At 36.4% G+C, this 24,745-nt stretch overlaps 2 protein-coding genes across 2 annotated transcripts in view; both read right to left on the bottom strand.

Moving 5' to 3' along the window:
- The window catches only part of CBS (cystathionine beta-synthase), a 254,157-nt gene extending 235,570 nt beyond the window's left edge, over nucleotides 1–18,587 (bottom strand). Inside the window, exon 1 of the mRNA XM_051984797.1 lies at nucleotides 18,582–18,587. The gene's annotated coding sequence lies outside the window, so the exon portion shown is untranslated. The remainder of the gene's footprint in view (nucleotides 1–18,581) is intronic.
- SIK1 (salt inducible kinase 1) lies at nucleotides 912–15,943 on the bottom strand. Its single transcript, XM_051984806.1, has 14 exons — nucleotides 15,845–15,943; nucleotides 14,570–14,788; nucleotides 13,555–13,671; nucleotides 10,107–10,170; nucleotides 9,629–9,790; nucleotides 9,298–9,422; nucleotides 9,023–9,146; nucleotides 8,639–8,862; nucleotides 8,132–8,281; nucleotides 7,462–7,584; nucleotides 7,061–7,283; nucleotides 5,747–6,022; nucleotides 4,761–4,992; nucleotides 912–4,006 (listed from the first exon to the last, which is right to left on the bottom strand). Exons 2-14 carry the CDS (start codon nucleotides 14,720–14,722, stop codon nucleotides 3,619–3,621), a joined length of 2,361 nt encoding a protein of 786 aa, XP_051840766.1. The 5' UTR covers nucleotides 14,723–14,788; nucleotides 15,845–15,943; the 3' UTR covers nucleotides 912–3,618.
- Nucleotides 18,588–24,745: the final 6,158 nt, after the last annotated feature.

Genomic DNA, 24,745 nt, shown 5'->3' with positions numbered 1-24,745 from the left:
CCTCTGCTGGCTCCAATTTGGCAAAATGCCTTTCAGTGGCTGTCCAAAACAGAATTCATTATCTCTCTCTTGAAACTTGCCTACCTTTCCTATTACTGGAGAGGGCAACACTATCCTTGCAGTCCCTCAGGCTGGTAACTTAGATCATTAAGTCCTATTTCACTATCCTCAAGTGCAATTTGTTGCCAAGGCACGTCAATTTCACTTTTTGCAACATTATCTCCAATGTTGCCTCCTTCTCTCTGACATTGCTACTGCCCTGGTGCAGACTCTCATTACCTTGTCTGGACTATTGCAATATCCTGCTGGGGATATTGCACCTCAAGTCTCTCTGCACTCCAATCCATACCTAATTCAGCTACTAATGTGATTTTTCCCACAAATCCAACCACTTCACTCTCCTACCTACTCACTAAACTCCAAGGACCTCCAGGATCGAATACAAAAGCCTCCTCTTGCATTCAAAGCCCTAAATCCCCTCCTACCTTTGTAGTCTTCTTACACCTTCCTCCCTGCCTCAAAGTCTGATCGAAAAACATTGCTCTTTTTATAGTTTCATGAACAACATTTCTATCTCTAGCTTCTAGGCCTCTTCTCTGGCTGTCCCCATGGTTAGAATGCTCTCCTTCTTCAACTCCACCCACTGACATCTTCCCCCACTCGTTTTGTCTCAATTAAAATCCCATCTTTTACAACATTTTACAACCCCTCTTAATTTTAATACTTTGTCTGCAGTCATTTCCTATTTAGCCTGTAGATAGCTTATTTGTATTTATTTCTTTGCATGTTGTCTCCAATAGATTGTAAGTTTCCTTAGGGAAAATTTTGCCTTTTTTTTGTATTCCTAATGCTTAGCAGTGCCTGGCACATAGTGGTGCTTAATAAATGTTTATTGTTTGAGAGACATGCTATTACCAACTTACTGATCTTTGTATTTATTGACACTATAGGGTATTTCATCACCTGGATACAGAATGCTATTCACAGATTTCAATTTACATCCAGTTTAAATGTAGAAGACAGTAGCTTTTTTTCTTAAAAGAACAATTCTCATGAAACTAGACCTATGAGATTTATATTAAAAGAAGCAGGTATGGATGGGTTAGACCAAATGAGAGATCCCTTTCATCTCTTATTATCTATAAGTCAGCAGAGATCAAGAAGAAATCATTTGTAGAGGTTCAAAAGAATCACAAGGGAAAAAAAAGTTTAGAATTTTTTCCCCAAATATTTATTTCAATGATAAATAAAAACACATCAACTAATTATTTTGGCATACATTTCTCATTTTAAGAAATAAAACAACTGATTCAGTCATGGTAAAAAAAAAAAAAACCACAAACAACAAACCACACTATACATATATATGTATATGTATATGTATATATATATATTACATGTATTACATATACACACACACATATATATACATATAATTTAATCAGATCACATAGTGTCTTTAAATATTCTATTGCATTGCAGTCTGCAGAACACTGTCAAGAAAATCTGCAAAATTCACAGAGACTTTTCTATTAGCCAAACAATTCATAAAGGTTCTATAGCAATAGGGGAAAATATACCACAAAAATAAAGTGCTCATCATTGCTTAGAACAGGAAACAAACAACAACAACAAAACATTTCTGTAGCCTTTAATCTAGACATTAGAACAAATATTTTTAAATGGGTAAATCACTATTTTGTTTAATTTGGTTTGCTACCTTTGTAAAAATGAAGGCAAGCAAAGGTGCTGCCCTGGGGGAAGAGAGGGAACAGAAATGGTTGATTTCTCTTTTTCCTTCCCACTCTAAGGACTGATTCACAACCCAGCATGAGACTTTGGTGTTTTCTCTGCTGCAAGGCACCAGGGTCAATCAGCAAGAGTTAACTCCAGCAGCTTCCCCTCACAGTGAAGCTTTGAGGAACAGCAGCAAGTTCAAATAACATAAATACTTAGAACTGTCTACTAATTAAAGAAAAGTAAATAACAGAATGATGGATATGACAAACAATCTCTTATGCCTATCTTTTCCCCCCAACCATCAATTAAACTGATCAATCTTTGGCTTTAAAATTGTTATTACTTTTGTTTAATACCATAGGTTGCAAAAAAAGCCAAAATTACAGAGATGGGAACTTAAAGCAATGAGGTGGAGGCAGCAACTTAAAAAAAAAAAATTAAGATAGCTTTTAGCAACCTGGCTTACTTCGTGCACATGACCTACTACCAAAATTTAGTACTCACCTTTCTCTGTCTCTTAACACTATGAGGGTAGCCTGTGACACCTCTCTTTAAAAATGAACTGGTGCTAACATGAGTTTTGTTTACATATCAGGAAAAGAAACAGATCAACAACACAAAAATGTAGTACAAAATATAAAAAATAAGTAGTGTATATGCTCTCTATGTACATACAGTATTTGTTGTAGGTTTTAAATTTTTAAAAACTGACCTAAAAAAAAAAAAAAGAACTAATTTACCTAGAACAAAAAATAGATTTACACACCTTAAGGTTGTACTGTTTTTTAAAGAATTCTCTTCAAGATAGATTTTGTTCAGGAAAAAAAAATTGAATTCCTTTTGAAAAAGATTTTTATATTATTTTCCTTGTTTTTGTCAGTATAATCATAACCTCAGGTTATTGCACATTTTCCCCAAAATAAGTTGTTCTATTTAAACCCTGATAATGAAATACATAAAAACTTAATTAGCAGCAAAACTAAAATGCAGAACACTTAGAAATATCTCTCAGGCTAACCTCTGTGAGTTTTTAAGTGAAAGAGAAATTTTATGTATTATCCCTCAAGTATAATGAAACTCATTTCTTCTCCCCCCAAGAAATGCTTAAAGTAAAACCCAATTTTAAGCAGAATTTCATTAAACTTCTTATCTAAAATAGGGGGAAAGCTCCTCGAACTTAGATCTTGGTCTTAGAGGACATAATTCCAGTAACTGTGAAGTTCAGCAGTTGAACTATAGGAGCTTTTAAAAATAAAAAAGCAGCTTCACAGTTTTCACCTAAAGTGTACATGTTTCAGGGAGTAAGGAACTGTTAATACCTAAGAAAAAAGTAATTCCTATATAAACACACACATACAAACATATACACAGATGGCAATGCTTATATCAATGCATCAACTGTTGCATGCCACTGCTTTTAAGAGGTAATAATTTTCACAAACCCATGATGAATATTGTGAAAGAGAGAGAAATTGGTTCTTTTCCTTTGAATGGCCTTCTCCCTTTTATGTCAGCACTACCAGCAGCCTTAGAAGTTTTGCGCAACAGCAGAGCAGCATTGTCTGACAAATGTAGTACCACTCATTCTCTTGGCCCCAGCTTATCCACTTTTCTCCTTTTTCCATTAAACCAGTAAGGATTCTTCTTTGTTATTTTGTGTTCAAATGAAGTTTTCAATCCTTCTATATATTCAGTGCAAGAAAAAAAATTTAAAGCAAGAACACATGATGTATTGCTTTTATCCTTTCTATAAAGTTATTGGCTTAGTCTGAAATCTTCTTCACATACTTTAAAATTATTGCTTCAAAGAATCAGTCATCCCATGCAATTGGACAATAGAAGTCTCTTAGGGAAAAAAAATCAAATAACAGAGGTCTCTCATTGAACCAGGACAAATTTCCTCAGCTGGGTAGAGGTAAGGTCTTCCATTTCACAGTCTCCCTGCTGCAAAACTGTTGGATCATAGTTTGGAGACCACATGGCAAAATTTGGCTGTTGGGAGAAAGAAGTACTGACAGGAGAGGTGTTGCTATTGATGTACAAGTGAGTATCTAGGAGCTGAGCTGCTGAAGACACTGGTGAAACACTGGCCTTGAAGAGGTGAGGGTGTGTTACAGAATTCCCTTTCAGTAGCTCTGAAGTTAGAAGAGAATTGGGTGTTTGGTAGGTTTCATTACAGGTAGAAACAATATACTGTGCTGAGGGCAGCTGTACAGCCTGAGGACAGCTCAGATGGACTGATGTATTATGCTGTAGCTGCAACAATCTAAACCAGGATAGAAAAGAGAAAGAAGGGAAAGGGGGAGAAAATTATTTAATGATATTTCCATGACATTTTTCCTCAATTCTTTAATCATAGGTTAAAGATGCAAGTTTTCATTTTATCAGTTAAAATATTTTTTTTTTACATTTTTCCTTGTGGAGTCAATGGATCATTAGTTAAGAACATGCAATACTGTGGTTAAATAACATCTGAGTTATTTTTGACATTTTCATTCTTTTGAAATTTTTATGTTCTTACAAAAAACTCATTAGATGCCACCAAATGTGGTGATTTTTATCTACCAGGCAACTGGTGATACAGCAGAGTTTGGAGTCAGGGAGATTTGAGTTCAAATGTGACTCTGATTCTATGGCAAACTTCCATTTGCTTTAGTTTCCTCATGTAAAAATCTGAAATTTTAATAGCACCTATCTGAAAGGGTCGTTTTGAGGATCAATGTGATATCTGTGACAATTAGAAAGAACATTGCCTAGTACATAATAAATTTCCTTCTTCTTCCCTTCTAGCCCTTTCCCCTCATCTTATTATATAGATTCACCTCTATCCATACACCACCAACTTTATATAACTATAGGTCCTAATAATAACATCATTTTCCTTTGGGAAAGGAAGTTACATTTCAGCATTTTATAAAATACAGAAATATATGAGAGTGTGGAGGAAGAAGGTTGTTTTTTTTACAAACTTCAACAAATGATTTATACATAGTAAATGTTTCTATGATTTGATATTTTACCTTTGCTGATGAAGAACCTCCTCTAGCAGGTTCCCACCTTCCTGGCTTTTTCCTCCACTATTATATAGACAAGTGTTTGGCTGATAGTGTTGAGAAGAGCTCAGGCATCCTCTTGTTGTTCGGCCTGATGAGGCCTGACACACTTGTCTAGCCAGCCCATTAATTTTGTTTAGTCCTAAAAATCCTTTTGTCCTAGTATTTTTCCGGAGTTGCTGTCTAAAAGCTTTCAAACCTAAAGAGGGATAAAACAAAGACAACTCATTATCTTTTCCTTGTAAGCCCAATATTGTTGGTATGTAAAATATTTTAGTTTAAGAACTAAACTAAAGGGAAAAGGCCAAAAAAGGGATAGAAATTGTTTGATGGGTAGATTAGTATTGTTTGGTTACATATATATCCCTATACCTTTCCCCAAATTATTGAAAGATCTAACATTTAGCAAAGATTTGGACTATGGCTACAAATCTGGTTCTGCTTGAGAATGGGAGGAGCTCAAGAATCACTACACATGCATTTAAAAGAACACTTATGTTAATAATAAATAGTAGCACAGAAGGAAACCCAAGAAACATGTTATGAGCAATGCAAAAAAGGCAGAACGAGGAACCTAGGAATATAAAATTCTCCAACAGCTAACAAATAAATATATATCTGACTTCTTATTAAATCTAATCATCCAAAGGGTTGGGGGGAGTTATTCAGTAGGCAAATCAAAAAAAAAACTGAGGTATTCTAGTAAATATTCACTGTTACATGTACACTTCAATTTCAAAATTACAGGAACTAAGGGGAATTATGGAGGTAAAGGTCTATAACTAGAACTACCTTCGAGAATATTTTTACAGCTTTTATTGCCTTGTTTAAGAACCTACACAAATCCATTAGCTCTTCTTTGCCTTGAGTTCCCAATCTAGAAAACTCTCATTAGTATTATATGAATGAGGAAACAGTGAAATCACAAAATCTTATCATTTGAGACAACTTACCTTGAGTGAGTGAGGTATCTGAAGCTCTTCTTCCTTCCTGAAAACTGACAGGTAACAGAGTAGCTCCTCCTAGACATCCCTCTATCTTCAGGCCTGGGACGTTAGACTGTGCCACAAGGAAAGGAGAGGTGGTTTTCACAGTGGCAGAGTTAGCCATCAGCACTTGGTCATTGAGGCAGCTACTCAGGCCTTCTGATTCAATGTTGGAAGAAGAAGTGAGGCAACTGTCTGAGTTGGTTCCCTCTGCTGGGCTAGCACAAGAAGAAATGACTATACCTAGAAGGCAAAGAAAAAACAACGTATGCTGAGTCAATTGAAGATTTCAAAAATAGCAATCAATATGCTCTGAGGACTTAGTCCACTTGATAATACTAAGAGGGCAACAACTGTGCTGTCAATTGCAAAACCATATTCTACTTGATTTTTTGGAAAGTAAGAATAAGGAAAAGAAATACTAAGAATAAGATAGAAGTACTTTATGGCTATGGAATATGAACAAGTAACCTTCAAAGATTTCCTGTCTTTTATGCAAAAGTATTCCAAAGTGCTGATATCTCCAACTTTTTTTTTCCCTACAAAGTCAGAGCGCCATAGGTGCTCCTATCAGATGCTTTTAATCTAAACCATAAAGACAATTTTCTGAGCTGTAAAGTTTTGAGTTCAGTCTCTATCAGTCACTCCAAAGCCAAGACATCTTTCTTGAAGGTATTGATTACAGTATGAAACCATGTCAGCAAGTTCATGAAGTACAAAAAAGTAAGAGAACAAGTATTTATTTAGTGCTTATTATATGCCAGCCACTGTGCTAAGTGTTTTTACAATTATTATCTCATTTAATATTCACAGCAATCCTGTGAAGTAGATCCTATTACTTTACAGTTGAGGGAATTGAGGCAAGCAGATATTAGGTGATTTGTCAGAAAGATAGTAAATGTCTGAGGTCAGACATTTCTTCCTGTCTCCAGCCCTACTAATCTTTCCTTTGTGTCCCAGACTGATTCATTTCCACAATATAACCCCCAAAACATACATTGAAAAATATAATTCTAATAAAGGATGGGGCAAATTCATGACATTACAGCTACAAAATATTGTGAGTCATATATACTCTCCCTCTTCTGCCTCCTTAGTTAACTTTTTAAAAATGTCCCACACTAAAACCAAATGAAAGGTTAAATGGGGAAAAAATTAAGTTCTCCACCAATAATGTAAAAAATAAAATTATTTCTGTCATCTGGGATCGCCTTAATTTCTAATATTCCTTTTTTCTGAAGAAGAAAAGATAGTGTCTTTTTTGCCTCAAGGCTGACTCACATGGAGGGGTGCGCTGGTAGAAATGGGTGGTGACTTCAGCAAGGGTATGTCTCCTGCTGGTATTGCTGGGGAGGTGAATGGACTTTTGAGTCTTGATTTCCTCTTCAAAGTCTTTATCCTGTCTAACCTCCTCACTAATGGTGGTTTCCAGCAGATTGTTGGGAGAGATGGAGCAGTTGCGGAATAGACCATTGAAGCTAGGCTCCATCGAGAACAAGAGTGGCTGTAAAAAATTAAATAAATAAAGTGATTCAAAGCCAAGTCTTATACAGCATCAGTTACCAGAATGAATAAAAGAATACATTTCTGTATTCTAAATCCATTTGTAGTTTTTAAGACCTTTTGGTTACACCAACAAACGCACAAACTGCCTACCACATACATGACTTGTGAGAACTCACTTGCAGTGGGTTGTTCATATCAAAATCCATTTCTTCCTGTAACATTGATTGAGTCAGATTTTGAGGCTGCTGGTACAGCAAAGAGGATCTGAAAGTATCACTAGCGAGGCTTTCCTGAGGCATCTACGGACCACATACAAAAGGAAAATGCTTTTAAGAAAGGACTCAAGACAGAACAATTAACATCAATTAAAGAAAAAAACAAATCTTTCCCATTAACATTTATTATTAGGGTTTTCCACATTTATAACTAGAACAGATTTCAAGTTCTATCTAACAAGTAGGGAGTCTAAGATTAACTGGCCAATTTGATAATGATTCTAATAGGGTAAATATCCTGTGAAATAAGAGAAATCTAGAGTGGCCTATCTTGGACAGAACTTAAATTCACAACTTTTATCATGCTCACAACTTTTATCAGTCAGAGAGCTGAAACTATGTTAGAGCAGCAGTGATGAAGAGGACAATGCTATATAACCATTAAGCAGAGGGCAAAAAGATGGTCTTCCTCCTAACAAAATACAATGAGTCTTAACTGATCACCCAGATTTGTGGTCTAGATCAAAAATTCTATAATCTTTGGTTCTAAGAATAATGAATCAAGAGCAAGGGAAGAAATAATTTGAGGAAGGAGAAAAAAAAAAAAAAAAAAGCTTTTCTATACTCTCACCTCAAAATTGCTGAAGTCAGAACTCCTAGACCTCTGCAGCCTTCCAAGTCCTGAGCAGTTAGATGGCTGAGTGTTCCTATATTCCTTGAGCCGTTCCAGGAGGAGGTAATAGATAGCAGCAAAGTGGTTATAACTACTATTTTGCAATGACTGTAAGAAAAAATAGAGGAACTTATGATATAGTTACTTCAGTGCTGGAACAAAAAATAAGCAACAAGTTTGCAAAAACTGAGGAGAAATGTGACTTGTATTTCTTAATCAAGACAGTTGAACTTTCCTTTTGAGATTGTTCATTGGGGTTATTCCTGGTAACTAAGAATATGTTTTAGAATAGTGAACTAGTTTACCCTTAAATAAACACAGTTAGCGTTTTAACTTGACTTGTACTCTTGTTTTTCCTGATAATGCTGGCTCACTCAAAAAGAATGTGTTGTGTACATTTAATTAGTCACCAGTCAAGCATGAAAAGGGTGCTGGAACAAAAGTAGGCCAAGAGAAGCAGCTTACCTCCACTGTTCTCTGCCTGTTGATACCAAGCGTCTGCATAATCCCTAACACCTGTTCATTGTAATCTCCCAGGTTAGAGCTGTAATTCTGAATGGAAAAGGACAGGGATGGATTCTGCTGAAGGGAGGGGTCTGCTTGCATCCACTTGTGGTGCTTTATTTGGGCAATTGTTATTCGTTTGGTAGGGTCCACCACCAGCATACGACGAATTAATGTTTCACAGTCTGTTGGAAAAAAAATGAAAAAAGACAGCCAAATTATAATAAAAAGGTCATTATCAGCCAATAACTGATCAGTTATAGTAAGCTGCTTCTCTTGGCTTCTCCAAAATAATTAACTATCACAAAATATCAGAGTTCCTAGGTCTTTAAAGATCTTACATACCTTGGGACATGTAGAAAGGAATACGGAATCGGCCCTCCAACACTCTTTGTCTTAAAGTTGGTAAATTGGGCCCATCAAAAGGGAGAGAGCCACAGACAAGGACATATAACACAACACCAAGGCTCTGTTAGCAAAAAAAGTAACAATACAACACTCTGATCAGTGAATGTCACACTAGGCACACAACCTAACAGTATGGTAATACTTGATTACATACTATACATGTGTGTATACATATGTGCATTTCTGTGGACATACACACAATAAACACTTACCCAAATGTCAAGATAGGGCCCTTCATATTCCTTCCCTTCAAAAACTTCTGGGGCAGCATATGGGGGACTTCCACACCAAGTAGATAAGGGCTCTCCTGACTTATAGAAATTTCCAAATCCAAAATCTGTGAGAAAAAAAGAGAAAAAAACAAAAATAATTTAAGACTGAAATGTCAAGGGATATACATTTTTAGAAAAGCCCAGAGTGCTTTGGAACAAGTATCATATAAATTACATTACACTGTCATCATTTGTTATCCCGTTTTTTACAATCACAACATACTATTTATCCAAGCTTTTATAATATTCAAAAACATTTAACTTTTCTTACCTGCTAGCTTGATATTCATGCTGGCATCTAAAAGAAGGTTTTCCGTTTTGAGATCCCTATGAACTATATGATGGCTATGGCAGTATTCCACTGCTGAAAGAATCTGCCAGAATTTCTTCCTTGCTTCATTTTCACTCAGATGGCCATTGGACGTTAAATAATCTACGGATCAACAAACTAGGTTAATTATATACAAGTAAACTTATTTGAATTCTTAGTAATGACTTTGATCAGATCATAAATCAGATATCTCTAATTCTGAAAATCTTATTTATATAATGACATTGGGAGTCCCAGTCCTTTTTGACATGGCCAGCCTCCTGACATGGGCATGCAGCAAGTGGAAGGCTATATATGTTCAAAAGATGGAAGCTCCACTGGCCAGCCTCTTCCTTTTTCCCTTTCCCCTACAAAAATTTTCCTCCATGACTAAGAATTCCTTTTTCCCTACTAAAGGTAAGCAGAAAAAATAACTCACCAAACATTTCTCCATTTTTTGCAAATTCAGTGACAATGTAAAGCATATCCTTTGTTTCCATAACCTGAGAAATATATAACAAGTGATCACTTAATACTTGTACTCTATAACAATCTACAATGCAAAAGCAAAGCAAAGCAAAGACAAAGCAAAAATATGCAGAAACAATAGAAGCAGCCCCATATTTAGGAGATTTTTATCTATGGAAAGATGTTTGCTGCTATGTATTGTTTCTTTTTTTTTAAAACCAAGAACTAAAGTTTGCCTACATACTAAGATATTTTTACTTTTAAATTTTCTAGAAACAGGTCTAAATTTTAGGATTGTTTCAATCATTTTATATATTTTCTAGAAGATGTCATATATTCTGTACAGAATCACATATTACTTTTGATTTTTCAAAGTACAGCTTATTGTAATTCATGACTTTCCTTTTTGAAGTTGTTTTGACGTAGGTCTGACTCAAGCCAGTCCCCTAATAGGTTAAGTTCAATAAGGGCGGGGAGGGGAAGACACCTATAGGTCATTCAACAGTTAACAAAAGGAAATGGACAATAGCAAGGTACTGGGACTAAGGGCATCTCAAGTTGATTCAGCTGAGTGAAGCTTCCTTGCCTGAGTTGTCCAGTTTTTTATCAGAGGAGACCTGGGGCTATTCATATTTGTTTCCAGTTTCAGTTGCCTGTAACCAGACAACCAAGGAGAACAACCTGAACCTTTATTGTCCTGAGCTAATCAAGTCTTAAAGATGGCTTCAATACATTAAAAAAAAAAAAAAAACAAAAAACTAGCCTAACTTACATACGTATAAGAATTAGAATATTGCTCCTAAATAAATTAAAATAACATAGATCTAATAAATTGATTTAAAAATTGGGGAAAAAAATTCAATTTCTAATTGTTCTGGCAATAGTCTTTTTCAAAAATATTGCTCCTACCACAGAAATCTAGTCAGTAACAGGAGATTATCTACGTTGATATTTACAACCTAAACAAACTAAATAATGGCTATCAAATGCTTCATTCCCATTTGCTTTGCTGACATAATAAACTCAGTCTTTGCCAACAATAGCTTACTGTTTGTGCAAGTGCACTGCTCAATGTGCGTCAATGGCAATAGCAAATGTCAATAACACATCTATGTCTCCATTTATTGATCCAGAATTAGATTTTTCCTTTTAAAATTTTAGAGGCATTTTTATGCCAGGAGATATAATTTTAAAATAAGCAAAAAAAAAATTCAAAAAATGGTGGCTTTGAAAAAAGTGAAATATATATATATATATATACATATATATATAATATATGTATATATATATTATATTATATATATATATATATATATATATCATTTTATTCTTACCTGAAAAGGGTGGGGAGGAGAATGAGATTAGGAGTGGGGGGTGGGGGAGATGGAATTTTTTGTTTTATAAAAAGAGAACACTGAAGATTGCTTAAAAAAAAAACTAATGCGATAATTATCCTTGTATATACAGTAGAACATATAAAGAAAGAAAAATCTTAAGAAGTGACCAAACACCCTAAAAAAAATCTATGTATATTAATATGGGTTAAGGAAATAGTGCTTTTGTCTTCCAGTTTAAGGAGAGTGAAAGAGTAAAATAAATAATAAAACAAAAAATACATCAAGTTCAAGAATACTAAAAGGAAAGAGTGAGGCATTTCTGAATTGTTCTGGGAAAAGTGCCAGCTGGTGTTGAAATCAGAATAACAACAACAAAAAGTCACTTTTATGTCATGGAGCTCTATTTCCAATTTCTGAGTCTTAATCAACAGGTAGAAAGAACATCCTTAGAGACAAGGAAAGAAAATTCACTATAGAAAAATCTTTCATCTAGATTTTTCATTGCATTATAGGTCCTAGTTTAATATAATAAACTTGGATAAAAGGGCAGGGGAAAAATAAAGTAAAACCAAAGTATAATTTCTATCTTCTTTTTAATACAATGTTTATAAATATTATAATCCAACAACGGGGACAATATAAATTATAGGATATCCTGGAAATACTAGTAACACAAATCTAATAAACTTCTGTTACAACATTAGAAAGACCAAGAGTGACTCTACAAATTTAAGAAAACTACTTTTTAAAAAGTTTTACAGTAGCTTTATTAATGTTCTAATACCACTATTTATTTTTTTAAAGTCACCCAAACATCTTTCGCTAGTGTATAAGTTTTTTGCAGGCAAAAGTATATTGCTTTTTTTCTCAAAGTTTAAGTGCTATTATATTTTTAAATATATTTGTTCTGCCCCAGTTATTCCTAAGATAGTTATGCTACTATCTGTAGGAAGATAGGAATGTCTCTTGCTGACTGAGAATTTTTGAAAAAGCTTATTGCCAGGACAATTAGAAACTGATTTTTATTATGTTTTAATGAATACTTATTATTCTGAATCACAGATCTCATTTCAACAAAAAATTTAAAAATTAGGACATCAAAATCTGAGATATTCTTACACTGGATATAATTAAAAATTCATTGCTCTTGGTTAAAATAATTTTCAATTATTATGTGGAAATGTTCTTAAAAGGAGACGACTAACATTTATGTAGAATCTACAGAAATAAATGTACTTGTTTTCAAAATGAAAACTGCAAATTCATTATAATATACAAAGATAAGCTTCTAGTTTCATTCTGCATGTTATATATATATGTATGTATATATTATACACACACACACACACACACACACACATATATATATATATGTATACACATACACACACCTGTTTAGGATATTCTGATTTGCCTTTCTACATGCACTAAAGAATTGGTGTGATTTAATGGTTAAAAAGCTGGCCTCAAAGTCAGGAAAATGGAGCTTTTTAAGCCTTCCATTTAACAAATAACTTGAGGACTCCTGCCTATGTTTTAGCCTTATAAAGTAAAGCAATTTTCTAACATCAAATCTTCGCCCTTACTTATTTGGAAGCATAAAATCGTGGGTAAATTTGTCCTTTGATACAAATGTGAAATAGCTATTATCTTTGGAGAATAAAGATTTTACTCAGGCATAAATTGTCATTTGTCTAGGTCATAAAAAACTGCATAACTTTACAGAGAAATATTATGCCTATTTTTACTAAGTTCAAAATTAGTAACCTTATTATCACCAAGAACAGTATTTTGTAGAAACTAATAGCAGACATACATTCCTTTTCTTTAAGGGAGTGCTGTTGAAGAAAAGAGGTCATTTATTTGTACATAAGAATTCCTGTGGTTATATACTAACTTAATATTAAAATATAATCTGTCTTATTGTATTTTTATTTATTTTGTTAAATATTTCTCAGTGTTTTGACTGCTGGTTTGACACTGCTGCTTTCAAGGAACTTTTTGCAAGATAAGATCACTGGTAACTAAAACCATAAGGTACAATTCCATACCTTGGCATATGTTTTTTAAATCAATTCTCACCTGATAAAGCTTAATAATATGAGGATGGTTTAAAAGTTTCATTATCTGAACCTCTCGATAAATTTTCTCCAAGTTGCTTGGATCTAATCTTGCTTTATCAATAATTTTTATTGCAACCTGTAGATTGAGGGAAAGAAGGGAAAAAAGTTACTTTGTACATAAAATATTTGATGGACTAGTGTACAATAGACATAATTCGGTTTTTCCAAGATGAATTCTAAAATCAATAATATAAGAATAATTCACAATGCGTGAGAAGAAAAAATGGATTTTGTAAATAACCTAAAATGTCACAGGTATAAAATTTTTAATCTTTAAAATCATTTAAATATGGTCCTGTCTTACCTTTCCAGTTTTCCTACACCTTATTCCCCCTATATACTTTTCAAACAATGATGCTGATTTTCTTGCTGTTCCTCACACAAGACACAATCTCTAATCTCTAGGCATTTTTATTGGTCATCCCTTATACCTGGCATTCTCTCCCTCTCCACTTTCTAAAAGAGTCTTTTCCAACCCCCTTCTCTCTGATATATATTAGACATAATTGTTTGCATGTTGTCTCTCTAGTTCCTTGAGACTGTTTGTTGTTTGTTTGTTTTTTGCTATTCTTTATATCTCCAGCACAAAGCGTTTAAATGCTTCTTCACTGACTGACAGATAAAAAATATTTCCAAAGAATTTAAACAAATCAAAGTAAATGATTTGCCAATAACTGTTCATTAGTACACTTGAAAGATATTTTTCAAACACTTAATATTGCATTAAGGTTATAATTTGTGCCCCTCTACCCCAAAAGATAAGTATGGTTCTGGGCATTTGACCTCAGTTTCCTTGTCAATAAAACGAATTTAATATTTACAACACTGACCACACAGATTACTGTGAAGAACATTATAAAGTCTTTTCTTTGAGTCCTTGACTATTTTGAAAAGGAAGAGGAAGAATTTCTTGGAAAGAAAGAAATCAAATCTATCAGTATATTTGAAACCATTTGCACAAACTTCAAACCTACCTGGGTTTTGGTGACTCTATGCCTGGCTAGTTTCACCACAGCAAAATTTCCTTTCCCCAAGGTTCTTTCAATATCATAAAATCCAACCCTGAGGGGTCTTTGCTGTGTCTGACTTGAATTGGGGACTGAGGTAAATTCTGACATGATCACCATGGTTTCGACTGTGATTAGAGATTTTTAGAGAACCTTCATAAAATTTTCTTTCCTTATGACCTGGACCTACATGGACAAAAAGATGAGATAAAATGCAGATTGGCACATATGTATCAATGAAATCCCATCTTCATTACCTGGGTCTCCCAGTTTACCCACACATTAAGCTTTTGTCTCAGAATCTGCATTTTAAATGTTTTTTTTTTTCATAACACTGTTAATAAATTCACAAATATCCCAGATCCCTTTAACAAAAGACATGAGTCTGTTCCAAATAAATTATCATTTTAGGTTTGTGCTCATCACATCTTTCAAAAGATGCTGCTTTGCTTAAAAGAAAAATCCTAGGAACATTTTAACGTATGAAATTACCATCCTGGTTCATTCCCACCCCTCAGCCATCCTATCCCCCAAACCCTCGGTGTTTCAGAAGTGAAGATGCTCTGTCAACCCTGAACAGAACAACAAAGAGAAATCTCAATCTTTAACCGGCATTTCTACATTCCTGGAAGCCTGAAGCTACCAAGGGATAAAAAACACTGCACTCAGTTCCCCCCGGTCCCGCTCCCCTTTCCAATCAGGCTATCAAACTGCAGCCTAATCAATCTGGTGGGTGTCTTCGATACGGAAACACACGTGTGTTCGTGTGTTCGTATTCGTGTACCGCGACTGTTGCCCGCAGGCATTTATACAGGAGTTAACATTAAGCCGTAGGGACACGTACCCTCTCGCACATCTAGGAAAGGGAAGCACCGAATCATTTTACTAACGGAAACAAAAGGAATCCCCACCACTGCATCCATCCCACACCATCCCGGAGCACCCCAAGATAGGATGCAACAAACTTAAACAGCTCTGAGGGAAAAGAGGGACTATGCCCGCAGCCCTTCCCCCCACTCCCCGCGCGGAAAAGCCGCAGGCTGAGGCTAGTCCCCTAGAGGTGCCAGGGGGAGGAGGCGGTGACCCATGAGCCGGCCTGTCTTTCACCCTCTTCTGGCCATTTCTAGCGGGGCGAAAGGGGGGGAGAGGAGGGGAAGGAGGGAGGCTAGCCGGGCACGAGGGTAGCCCCCATTTCAGGCGCACCCGGATCTCGGGACCCTCTGCGACCCCAAGTCGGCTCACCTTGGCCGCCTCCTCTTCCTCTTCCTCCAGGGTCTCCCGAGAGTTGGCGCCCCTCCCCTCCCCGCACGGGGAAGGGCGAGACTGCAGCAAGCCCACCCCGCTGTCCCGGGGGGAGGCGAGGGGGCGAGGCCGCCGGGAAGGGCACACCTCCAGTCTGCGACGGGCGAACAAGCGAGGAAAACGGCCCGGGCAGCAGCAGCCGGCCGGTCCGAGTTCGACGAGATCGTGGCGGGGCGCGGGCAGTGGCAGCGGCTCTATGCGCGAGCCTGGGGTCTCGGGCGAGGGAGGTTGAGGACGGGATCTGGTCAATCGAGCGAAGCGTGACAGCTGGTGGTGTTCAGGAGTAAAGTATTAGCAGGTTCGTGTTCGAGATCGTAGAGCTTGGGGTTGCCGGGACTGCCATCCACGCCGATGCCGACGTGCGGGCTGCTGCCGCTGCCAGTCAGCACTGAAACTCCAGCCCGGCAGGGCTAGCTCACTGCTGCGAACTGACAGCTCCATCCCTCCCCGGAGGGCGACCCCCTCCCCCACCCCACCCCGCCTCCTCCTACGTCCCAGCTTCTAGGCTACTATGCAGGGCCACGCCCCCTCACGTTAGTCTTCTCCACCCCTCCCAACTAACGCACTCTCCACTAGCGAGCTAGTTCGTCCTCCTGGCCAGTAGCCCGGGCCAAATTGATACATTCCCATTGACGTCGTTTTGACGCCAGAGCGACGTGCGGCAAAGTGCGAGAGATAGAGCTCGAGCAAGCGGGGGAGGGGGCGTGGTGAGCTAGCTGGAGAGGGGGAGGAAAAGGCGGGGAGGAAGAGAGAGAGAGAGATCTGTTGCCAAGAGACTGGCGGCTCTGACGCGCGCCCTGAAGGGGACGTCTCCCTGGCGACCGTTGGGCGGTGACGTAAGGAGGGAGCGGGCAGCCCTTGGCCCACGGCGGAGTCTGGAGTGGTTGCCTCGCTAGCAGCTGTGGTCCTGGTGTTTCATTCTCCATTCTCAACCCCTCCTCCCACCAGCTGGAGGTTCTTGCTGAATATACCAGGCGATGCAAATAAATATTTTAACCCATGAATTCCAGCAGCATTTATAAATGTGCTTCGAAGTCTTTAAAAGAGAATATTATAAAGGTATCCCTATAAAAGCTCCCCAAGTTGGGGAGGGGAGGCGATTTATTAATCATATTTTAAAAATTGTTTTTCTTAACATGAACAGCAAAAAAAAAAAAAAAAAAGAGCATTTCAGTGGTTAGTAGAACAGGAAAAAAATAATGGTACATACTTAATCTATCGGGTAAAAATTGATTTTAAGTATATAATCAATTCATGTTATTTTCAAAGATCCTGCTTCTGTTATTCCTTCCAGCTATTTCCCTGTTCACTTCTATGCACTTTAATACATCTCATGGGTTGGTTTGTCTGTTTGTTTTGTTTTGTTTTATTTTTGAGGCTTTGCTTCTAGCTTCTTTGACATCTTTGTCTTCTTCTGGCTTTGTGTCTGAATTTTCCCTGTACTATGGTAACTTTTTATGGTCAGGTTCTTTCATGCATCTTAATAAAATCTTAAATGACACTTTTTTTGAAACCACTCACCCCATTTTAACTTATATCTTAACTGAGAACGTGGTCTCAAATCAATCTTAGACATTAAGAATAAATTAAAAAGTCTTTGAAAACCTTTTGGTGAAGTGATAAGACAAGAGGTCTGTTCCAATTGACTAGGAATTTTGTTGTGCCATTATTGCTGGCATGGAATTAGCCTGAATGGGAACCTTTCCAGAATTGAAACTATGGTGAAGTTCTAGCTAAATCCCCAGTGAAGGAACCTTCTGAGGTAAGAGAGGTCTTAGCTTGGCCATCTGACAAGAGTCTTCTTGCCCCATTTCCCCCACCCCAACAGAAGGACTTTCCACTTTGAAAGGACTTCTATCAGTATCTTAAAAGGTGTCCTAATTCAGCAAACAGTAGTGTCACAGCAAAGGACAGATTGAACTCATGGCTTTACGAGGAGCCAAGCAAAGTTCCCACTACAGGAGGGAGAACTAAGGAGAACTTCTTGATCACTTCTATAAATATGAGAAAAGGACTTGTGGTAACCAGTTGTAAATTACTTCCTTGCTTCTTATGTTGTCTGTACTTGAGTTTATTTTCCCCTAGGACTCTAAGTGTTCTTGTGAGAGTGTATCACAGATCTATGGAGAAATGTTTTGGTACCAAATGTTATTGTGCAACCTCAGTAAATGCTTATTTTTAAAAGCTATTTATGACTGGTCGACTATAGTGACTTTCAACTGATAATTGAGAAAGCACATTGATAGTGGCTCCAGCTAATGGCATTAAAGAATCACTTCTGACCTCTCCACAACTTATATTCATATGCTATGTGTTCAACCAATCCTCAAATAATGGGTATCCCACTTAGTGTCCAGTTCTTTGTAAAGAGAGCTGAATATTCTTATATTTATGGAGTCTTTTTTCCTCTCTAGGATAAATCATTGTAATATGAGTTATAGAGATAATATTTTTGTACAATTTTCAGCTCAAAATCTCTCATAGTTAAACTATATAAGCTAAAATGGGGTGAATGGTTTTAAGAAAATGACAAAGGAAGGGAAAGCCAGTTTGAGTTATGCCCATGAAGTCCTTCTTAGCATAGAAGGTCTTTACTCTTTTTGATGGGGAAGGTATCAAATTTTTGTGTATTTTTGTTTCTTAAAGAGTGGAGAGCTGACCTAGGACTCAGAAAAACTTGAGTTTAAGTACTACTTCTGACAAATACTGATGGTTTGATCTAGGACAAATTTATTTAACTATACTGAAGCAATTCTCAATTACTCTTTTGGAAAGAATATCAATCCATGTTGACTGAAAAAGTTTCCTCATCTACAGCTCTCTATACAAGATTCAGGAGTCCAACCCCCCCCCCCCCCCAAAAAAAATCCAAATTTCTTTTTACTTAAATAAGACAGATGTATACTTGGTTCTGAAAAGAATAGAGAATGAAAACATTTGACAAAGTATGAAGGTAATTCTAGAAATCTTTCTTGTACACATACATTTCATCATTATCCTTTGTTGTTATTGTTCTATTGTATTCATCTCTTCATGACCCCATGGACTATCACACATCAGACTCTTCTAATATTATCCTTCCAGACTATGTAATTTGGCAAAATTCACTTCACCTACTTCTAGGCCTCAATTCATATAACTGATGAATTTCAGGTTCACTTTTATATAACTCTACTGAAATTTTTCTGATTTTATAATCATGTTTGTAGGAATTTGAAAGAGAAAGAAGGAATTATGTTACTATGGAAATATTAGGAGAAATATAGATGGTTTGATTTTAATTTTTTGATAAATTAAAATCAATTCTGAATTTGACAAACATCAACAAACACCAACATTTGCATGCATGAAAAACTAAAAAAAAGTTTTGAAATTGGGAATCTCTCACTTATCATAGATTGTTTTTTTTAATTATATAACAAATTCAACACCTTAATTCCAAAACTGTCCTGTTTGTCTATGTCTCACTCTGATCCTTCAGTTATTTTTTATACATTAAAATACATTGAAGCTCTTTTTGGGGGGAAAATGAGAAGTCTTCATTACCATTAACTTTGTCTCTTGAACCTCTTTAAAAAATAAGCACAGTCAAACAAAACAAATACACACATTAGCCAAATCTACACCTCATTTTGCACCTCTCTCAAGATGTGAGAAACAAGCTTCATAATTATCCTATTTAGTCCTGGTTGATTATTACATTGATTCTTAAGCCTTTCAAAGCTGCTTTTCTATATACAATATATTATTGATCTATAATTATTGTATAAATCATTCTGATTCTTCTAACTTTAGGCTGCATCAATTCATGCAAGTCTTTCCACATTCTTCTGAATCCATTTATTTCATTATTTCTCAAAACTCAATAATATATTACATACACACACCATAATTTGTTTCCCAAATTGAAGAACACATCCTAACTTGTTCAGTCATTCTCCAGTTGATGAGCCCTACCTCAGGTGTTTGCTAAAATAAAAAAAGATACTATAGATATCCATCCTTTGAGATCCTTAGAATACATGTCTAGTGGTGAAATTACTGATCAAAGAGTATTTATAGCTTAGTGACTTTTGAAAAATATTTCCAAATTGCTTTTGAGAATGACTTGACCAATTCATAGCTTAACCAATAGTACAATCAGTGTGCCTATTTTCTCCAACATTTGTCATTTTCCTTTGTCATTTTTGCCAAACTGATGTTTCTTTCTCAGTGTTGTTTTAATTTGCATTTCTTTAATTATTAGTAAGTGAATTCATTTTTGTTTGAAATCCTTTTTAATATTTTGGCTATGAGATTTCCATCAGAGAAACTCACTGCAAAGATTTTCCCCTCAGTCATCTGTTTTCTTTCTAGTTTTAACTACATTAAATTTGTTTTTAGAAAACCTTTTTAATTTTCAAATAAAATAAATTTCAAAATAAAAATTGTAAAATTTTTCTTCTACTATCTTCTCTATCCTTTTTTTGGTCATGAACTCATCCCCTCTCCATAGGTTAGAAAGATAATTTCTTCCTTGCTCCTCTAATTTGTTTATGATATCACCATCTATATCTAAATCATGTATTCATTTGGCAAAAAAAGGATAATTTTTTTTCTCTTCTGCTTATTCCTTGAACATCTTTTCTAGCACTATGTTAAATAGTCATGATGATAATTAGCATTTTAAATTTACCTCTAATCTTTTTAGACAGGGCACTAAGTTCTCTTTTATATATGGTGTTTGCTTTTGATTTTAGGTAGACATTATTCTATTAAGGAAAACAATCACTTACTTCCTTCTAGTGGTTTTTTTAAACAGAAACAAATGTTTAAACAGAAATAAATTTTGTCAAACTACTTTTTAAAAAGCATTTCTTGACATAATCATGCAATTTTACTGTTTGATTCATTATGGTCATTATGTTTACAATCTTCCTTATAATGAACTAATATAGTATAACCTTTTAAATATGTTGTAGCCTATTTGCTAATATTTGATTGATGGTTTTCTTTTTCTGCATTCTCTCTCCCTATTTTAGATATTATTGACTAATAAAAAGAACCAGTTTGGTGGATATGACCCCAGCTACCAATTTCAGCCTATTGCTAGAATGGTACATTAAAGTTTATTTTCTCACTTCCCTATTTTTCAATTCTAATTCCCTACTCTGCATTAAAACCTTATCAGTTAATTTAGAATATACCTTCATTTTGCTGGCCCTATAACTAACAATCTTCCATTGGAATCATGCTGACTTTTTATTTAAAATTACAAACTCAAGTTCAGAAGACTCAGAGTCTTCCACCAAAGCATAGGCATTCCTCTCCCTCCTCTTCCTCCTTTCCCTCAACTTTTCATCTGACTCCTTCATGTTGCATATTGGTGTCAAAAGAAGGAAATGAAAAAAGCATTCCAGAAATTGATTTTGTGAAGAAAGAAGGGGGAAGGAGGAGTAAGGAAACTCTTGGGAGAATGAATGGAACATAGTAGCCAGATGCCTTACGCCAGAGGGGCTAGTACTCCTTGAGCACCCCCATACACCTAGATAGTCCTTTCCAAGGCCTCTCATCCTCCTTTTGTGTTCACCTATTACTTGTAGCTCCAAGAAGGTATAGTATGTACAGTGGTCACACCCTAGTAAAACCATCTTGGCAGACAGGCTAAACCAGAGTGAAGGTAACCAAGAGGTCTCAAACCCATCAATGAATTAGAGGAATGACACCAAGGTCATCTACTGCATCCCAAGCCATCATCAGTTGTTTTGATTTTTATCCTCCCACTGGACTTTGATGACTCTGGAAGAGAGAGTGAGGTTGATATCTTTTTGCAACTCTGCCTCACTTAAATCTAATTCACACAAAAATAAAGACATCACCCATTACATCATGATGTTATTGGTCCTCTTCAAAAGTGAAATACAAACAAAATAGTGGCCAGATGCCCAAGAAATTTAATTTATAAAAGAATTCAGTAGTCAAGAGAGTTTTCCCCTCATACTTTCCAGGATTTCAAAAGACAGATTACTGAAAAATGAGAAGTTAACCCTAAGGGAGCCAAGGATACTATTCCTTAGGTTCTCCTCACAGTGATAGAAGGTCTCTTCCAGGCAGAAAAGGAACTCCAGGCAGACTCATAAACAGCACTGGTGGATAGAATCTACCTGGGAACCACCACCAACCAGCTGTAAAATGACAGGCTGTGGATGGAGATACATGGTGAAAGAGATGTGACTGTCACCAGTAGCAGAATCTTGTAAACTATTTAGAGGCCTGGATAGTTCAGATTACAAATAAGAGGTATCCAAACTAAACCCAATGTGGAAGATGGAAGGATTGTTTTAGGGGATTAATCTGCTTATCCACTCACCCACTCCTGACTAATACAAGGGCAACCCTTCAGATAACATGGGGACAAGTTGCCCTATTAGAATGGCTTTATATAGCTATCAAACAAATAAGTCTTCAGTTGCTCCACATGATCAGTAGTCTACCCCCACAAAAGCAGTTGCCACTCTGAGACAGAAAGCAATCAATCCTGATAAACTGAATGGATATGTCTTCCTTGATGATATGGTCATAACTCAGCCCATGACTGATGTATAAAAAGCTTCAGGATTGCCTAAATGGGCAACTTCCATTATCCAAGAATCATCCAGGAATCATTGTTCAAAATGGAATTGTTAACCTGGGAAACTTTCTCTTTCAAGTGACTGGAGGTTGGGAAAGAACAATGTTTTTGTTGGTAGATATGAGACCACTGGAATAAGGGATAGGACTCCCTTAAGACATAACGCTAAGAGAGAGAAGTCTGAATCAGAAGAGGAGAAAGGCACTTCTTGCAGAAGCTCCCTTTGGAAAAGCTATATGATTTGATTGTCAGGTCATGGAGTACCTTATAGGGGGTATACATCATTCTAACACCATCCTTTAGGAGAAATATAGAGAGATCCCAGGAGGGTCTCTTGAGAAAGTCTTGATAAAAGGGGATTGAAGAAAGCAATCCAGCTGATTAAGCAAGAAAAATGGGTTAAACTAGAAGATCAGGAATAACCACTCAGGTGGAAGAAACAGGTCTCTTTTACAATAGACCTCAGAGGAATCTCAAGCATCTCAGAAGATAAAGATGAGGGAGATGAGCTAGCTTGGAAGGTTTTGCTGTGTTAGATTGAACACCCCAACCCCAAGTTTTCCTCAGCTCCCACCCAGGCAAAAAACACATCTCAGATATCGGCTCCTTTTCTAGACCTCTCTCCTCCTTCCAAATCAGACAAACTGAATAGGATAGGGCATGATCCCCAGGCTATTTTCCATATAAACAGAACAAGATAAAGTGATGGATGAACTAGACATTTTTTGTGTTTCCTAGTCAACCAGGGCTAAATGACTATAATACCAGGATGTTCATATCAGGGGAAAAAAATTCTCATCATTGGCTTTCACCTAGGTCTCATCTTGGGGTACCCAAATGACTGCCACATTTGCAATGGGACTGTTCCAACTTATCAAATGGACTTCTGGCAACTCCTTCTAAAGAATGTATCTTGCACATAAGCTTGCTAAGTCACTTTAGAGGGCTAGACCAATATGATAACTGGCCACAGTTCATCACCAACATTTGCCAGTCTCCTCCCATTAATTGTGGGGGTAAATAACAGCTTATGACCCACCTTGGTTGCCTCTTTCTTCTATGATAGTCAAATTCAAACAATAAATAATTCCAGGTGGGGAGAGAGAGATTATTGCTTAAATACAAAAATTGTTGTATGTTGTGGTCATCCCACCATGCCATACAATCTCTGAGTTCCACAGTCCAGTGTGGTTAATGAAAAAAGTCCATGGTATTTGACACCTTAGATAATCAGGAATTAAACCAAATTGTGGACATGGTTACACCTGCTGTACCAGACATAGTAACTTTGGCTGAAACTTTGATAGCCATATGCAGTGAATGTTATTGCCATAATTTAGCCACAAATTGTACTCAAAATTGTGGGGGTTTTTGGTAACAATGTATTGTTATTAGAAATTATAAGGAAAGCTCAAAGTTAAAAAATCAATGCTTTTTGAATTGTGGTGCTGGAAAAGACTTTTGAGAGTCCCTTGGACAGCAAGAAGATCAAATCAGTCAATACTTAAAGAAATTAATTTGGGTAATTCATTGAAAGGTCAAATATTGGAGCTGAAACTTGAATACTTTGGTCATATAATAAGAAGATGGGACTCAGAAAAGACCCTTATTAAAGATAAAGGAAAAAGGGGATGACAGAGGATGAGATGAATAGATAATATTATGAAAACAATGCACAAGAACTTGGATTAGACCAAAAAACAGTGGAGGAGAGAAGATGTGATATGCTATGGTTCATGGAATGATGAAGAATCAGACATGACTGACTGACTGAACAACAAAAAGGAGAGCCAAGTCCAATTTGCTTTTTTACTTTTGCTTGGCAGGAAATGTAGTATACCTTTACTTCCCTGCCCCAAATAATTTTTTTTAACATAGAATGTGTTGATTTTCATTCAGTTTCTTTAGTTCTTTTTCTGGTTGGAGATGGCATTTCTGTCCAAAATCTATTGGGATTCCTTTGGATCACTGAGCTACTGAGAAGCACCAAGTCTTTCATGGTTGATCATTGCACATTACTGCTGTTATTGTGTACAGTGTATTCCTGGTTCTGCTTATTTTGTTCAACATCAGTTCATGTAAATCTTTCCAGGTCTTTCCCAAATATATCTTAATAACCTAGCCATTTTTTAAACCAATGGGTAGAATGGACAATGGCCAAGCTCTAATTTGACTGCCATTACAATCGTCCACTATGTTAAGAATATTATTATAGTGAAAACAATGGAGTC

The sequence above is a fragment of the Antechinus flavipes genome, chromosome 3 (genome assembly GCF_016432865.1).
Source record: "Antechinus flavipes isolate AdamAnt ecotype Samford, QLD, Australia chromosome 3, AdamAnt_v2, whole genome shotgun sequence".
Lineage (NCBI taxonomy): Eukaryota > Metazoa > Chordata > Mammalia > Dasyuromorphia > Dasyuridae > Antechinus > Antechinus flavipes.
This window is presented reverse-complemented; position numbering and strand designations above follow the sequence as displayed.

What these genes read in the sequence shown, in the direction of transcription:
- SIK1 (XM_051984806.1), bottom strand. Translation starts at nt 14,722, where the DNA reads ATGGTGATCATGTCAGAATTTACCTCAGTCCCCAATTCAAGTCAGACA. An exon ending in ATAGAGTCACCAAAACCCAG is followed by an intron (nt 13,672 to 14,569) that starts GTAGGTTTGAAG and finishes CTCAATCTACAG; the next exon opens with GTTGCAATAAAAATTATTGA. An exon ending in CATGAATATCAAGCTAGCAG is followed by an intron (nt 9,423 to 9,628) that starts GTAAGAAAAGTT and finishes TTTTTCTCACAG; the next exon opens with ATTTTGGATTTGGAAATTTC.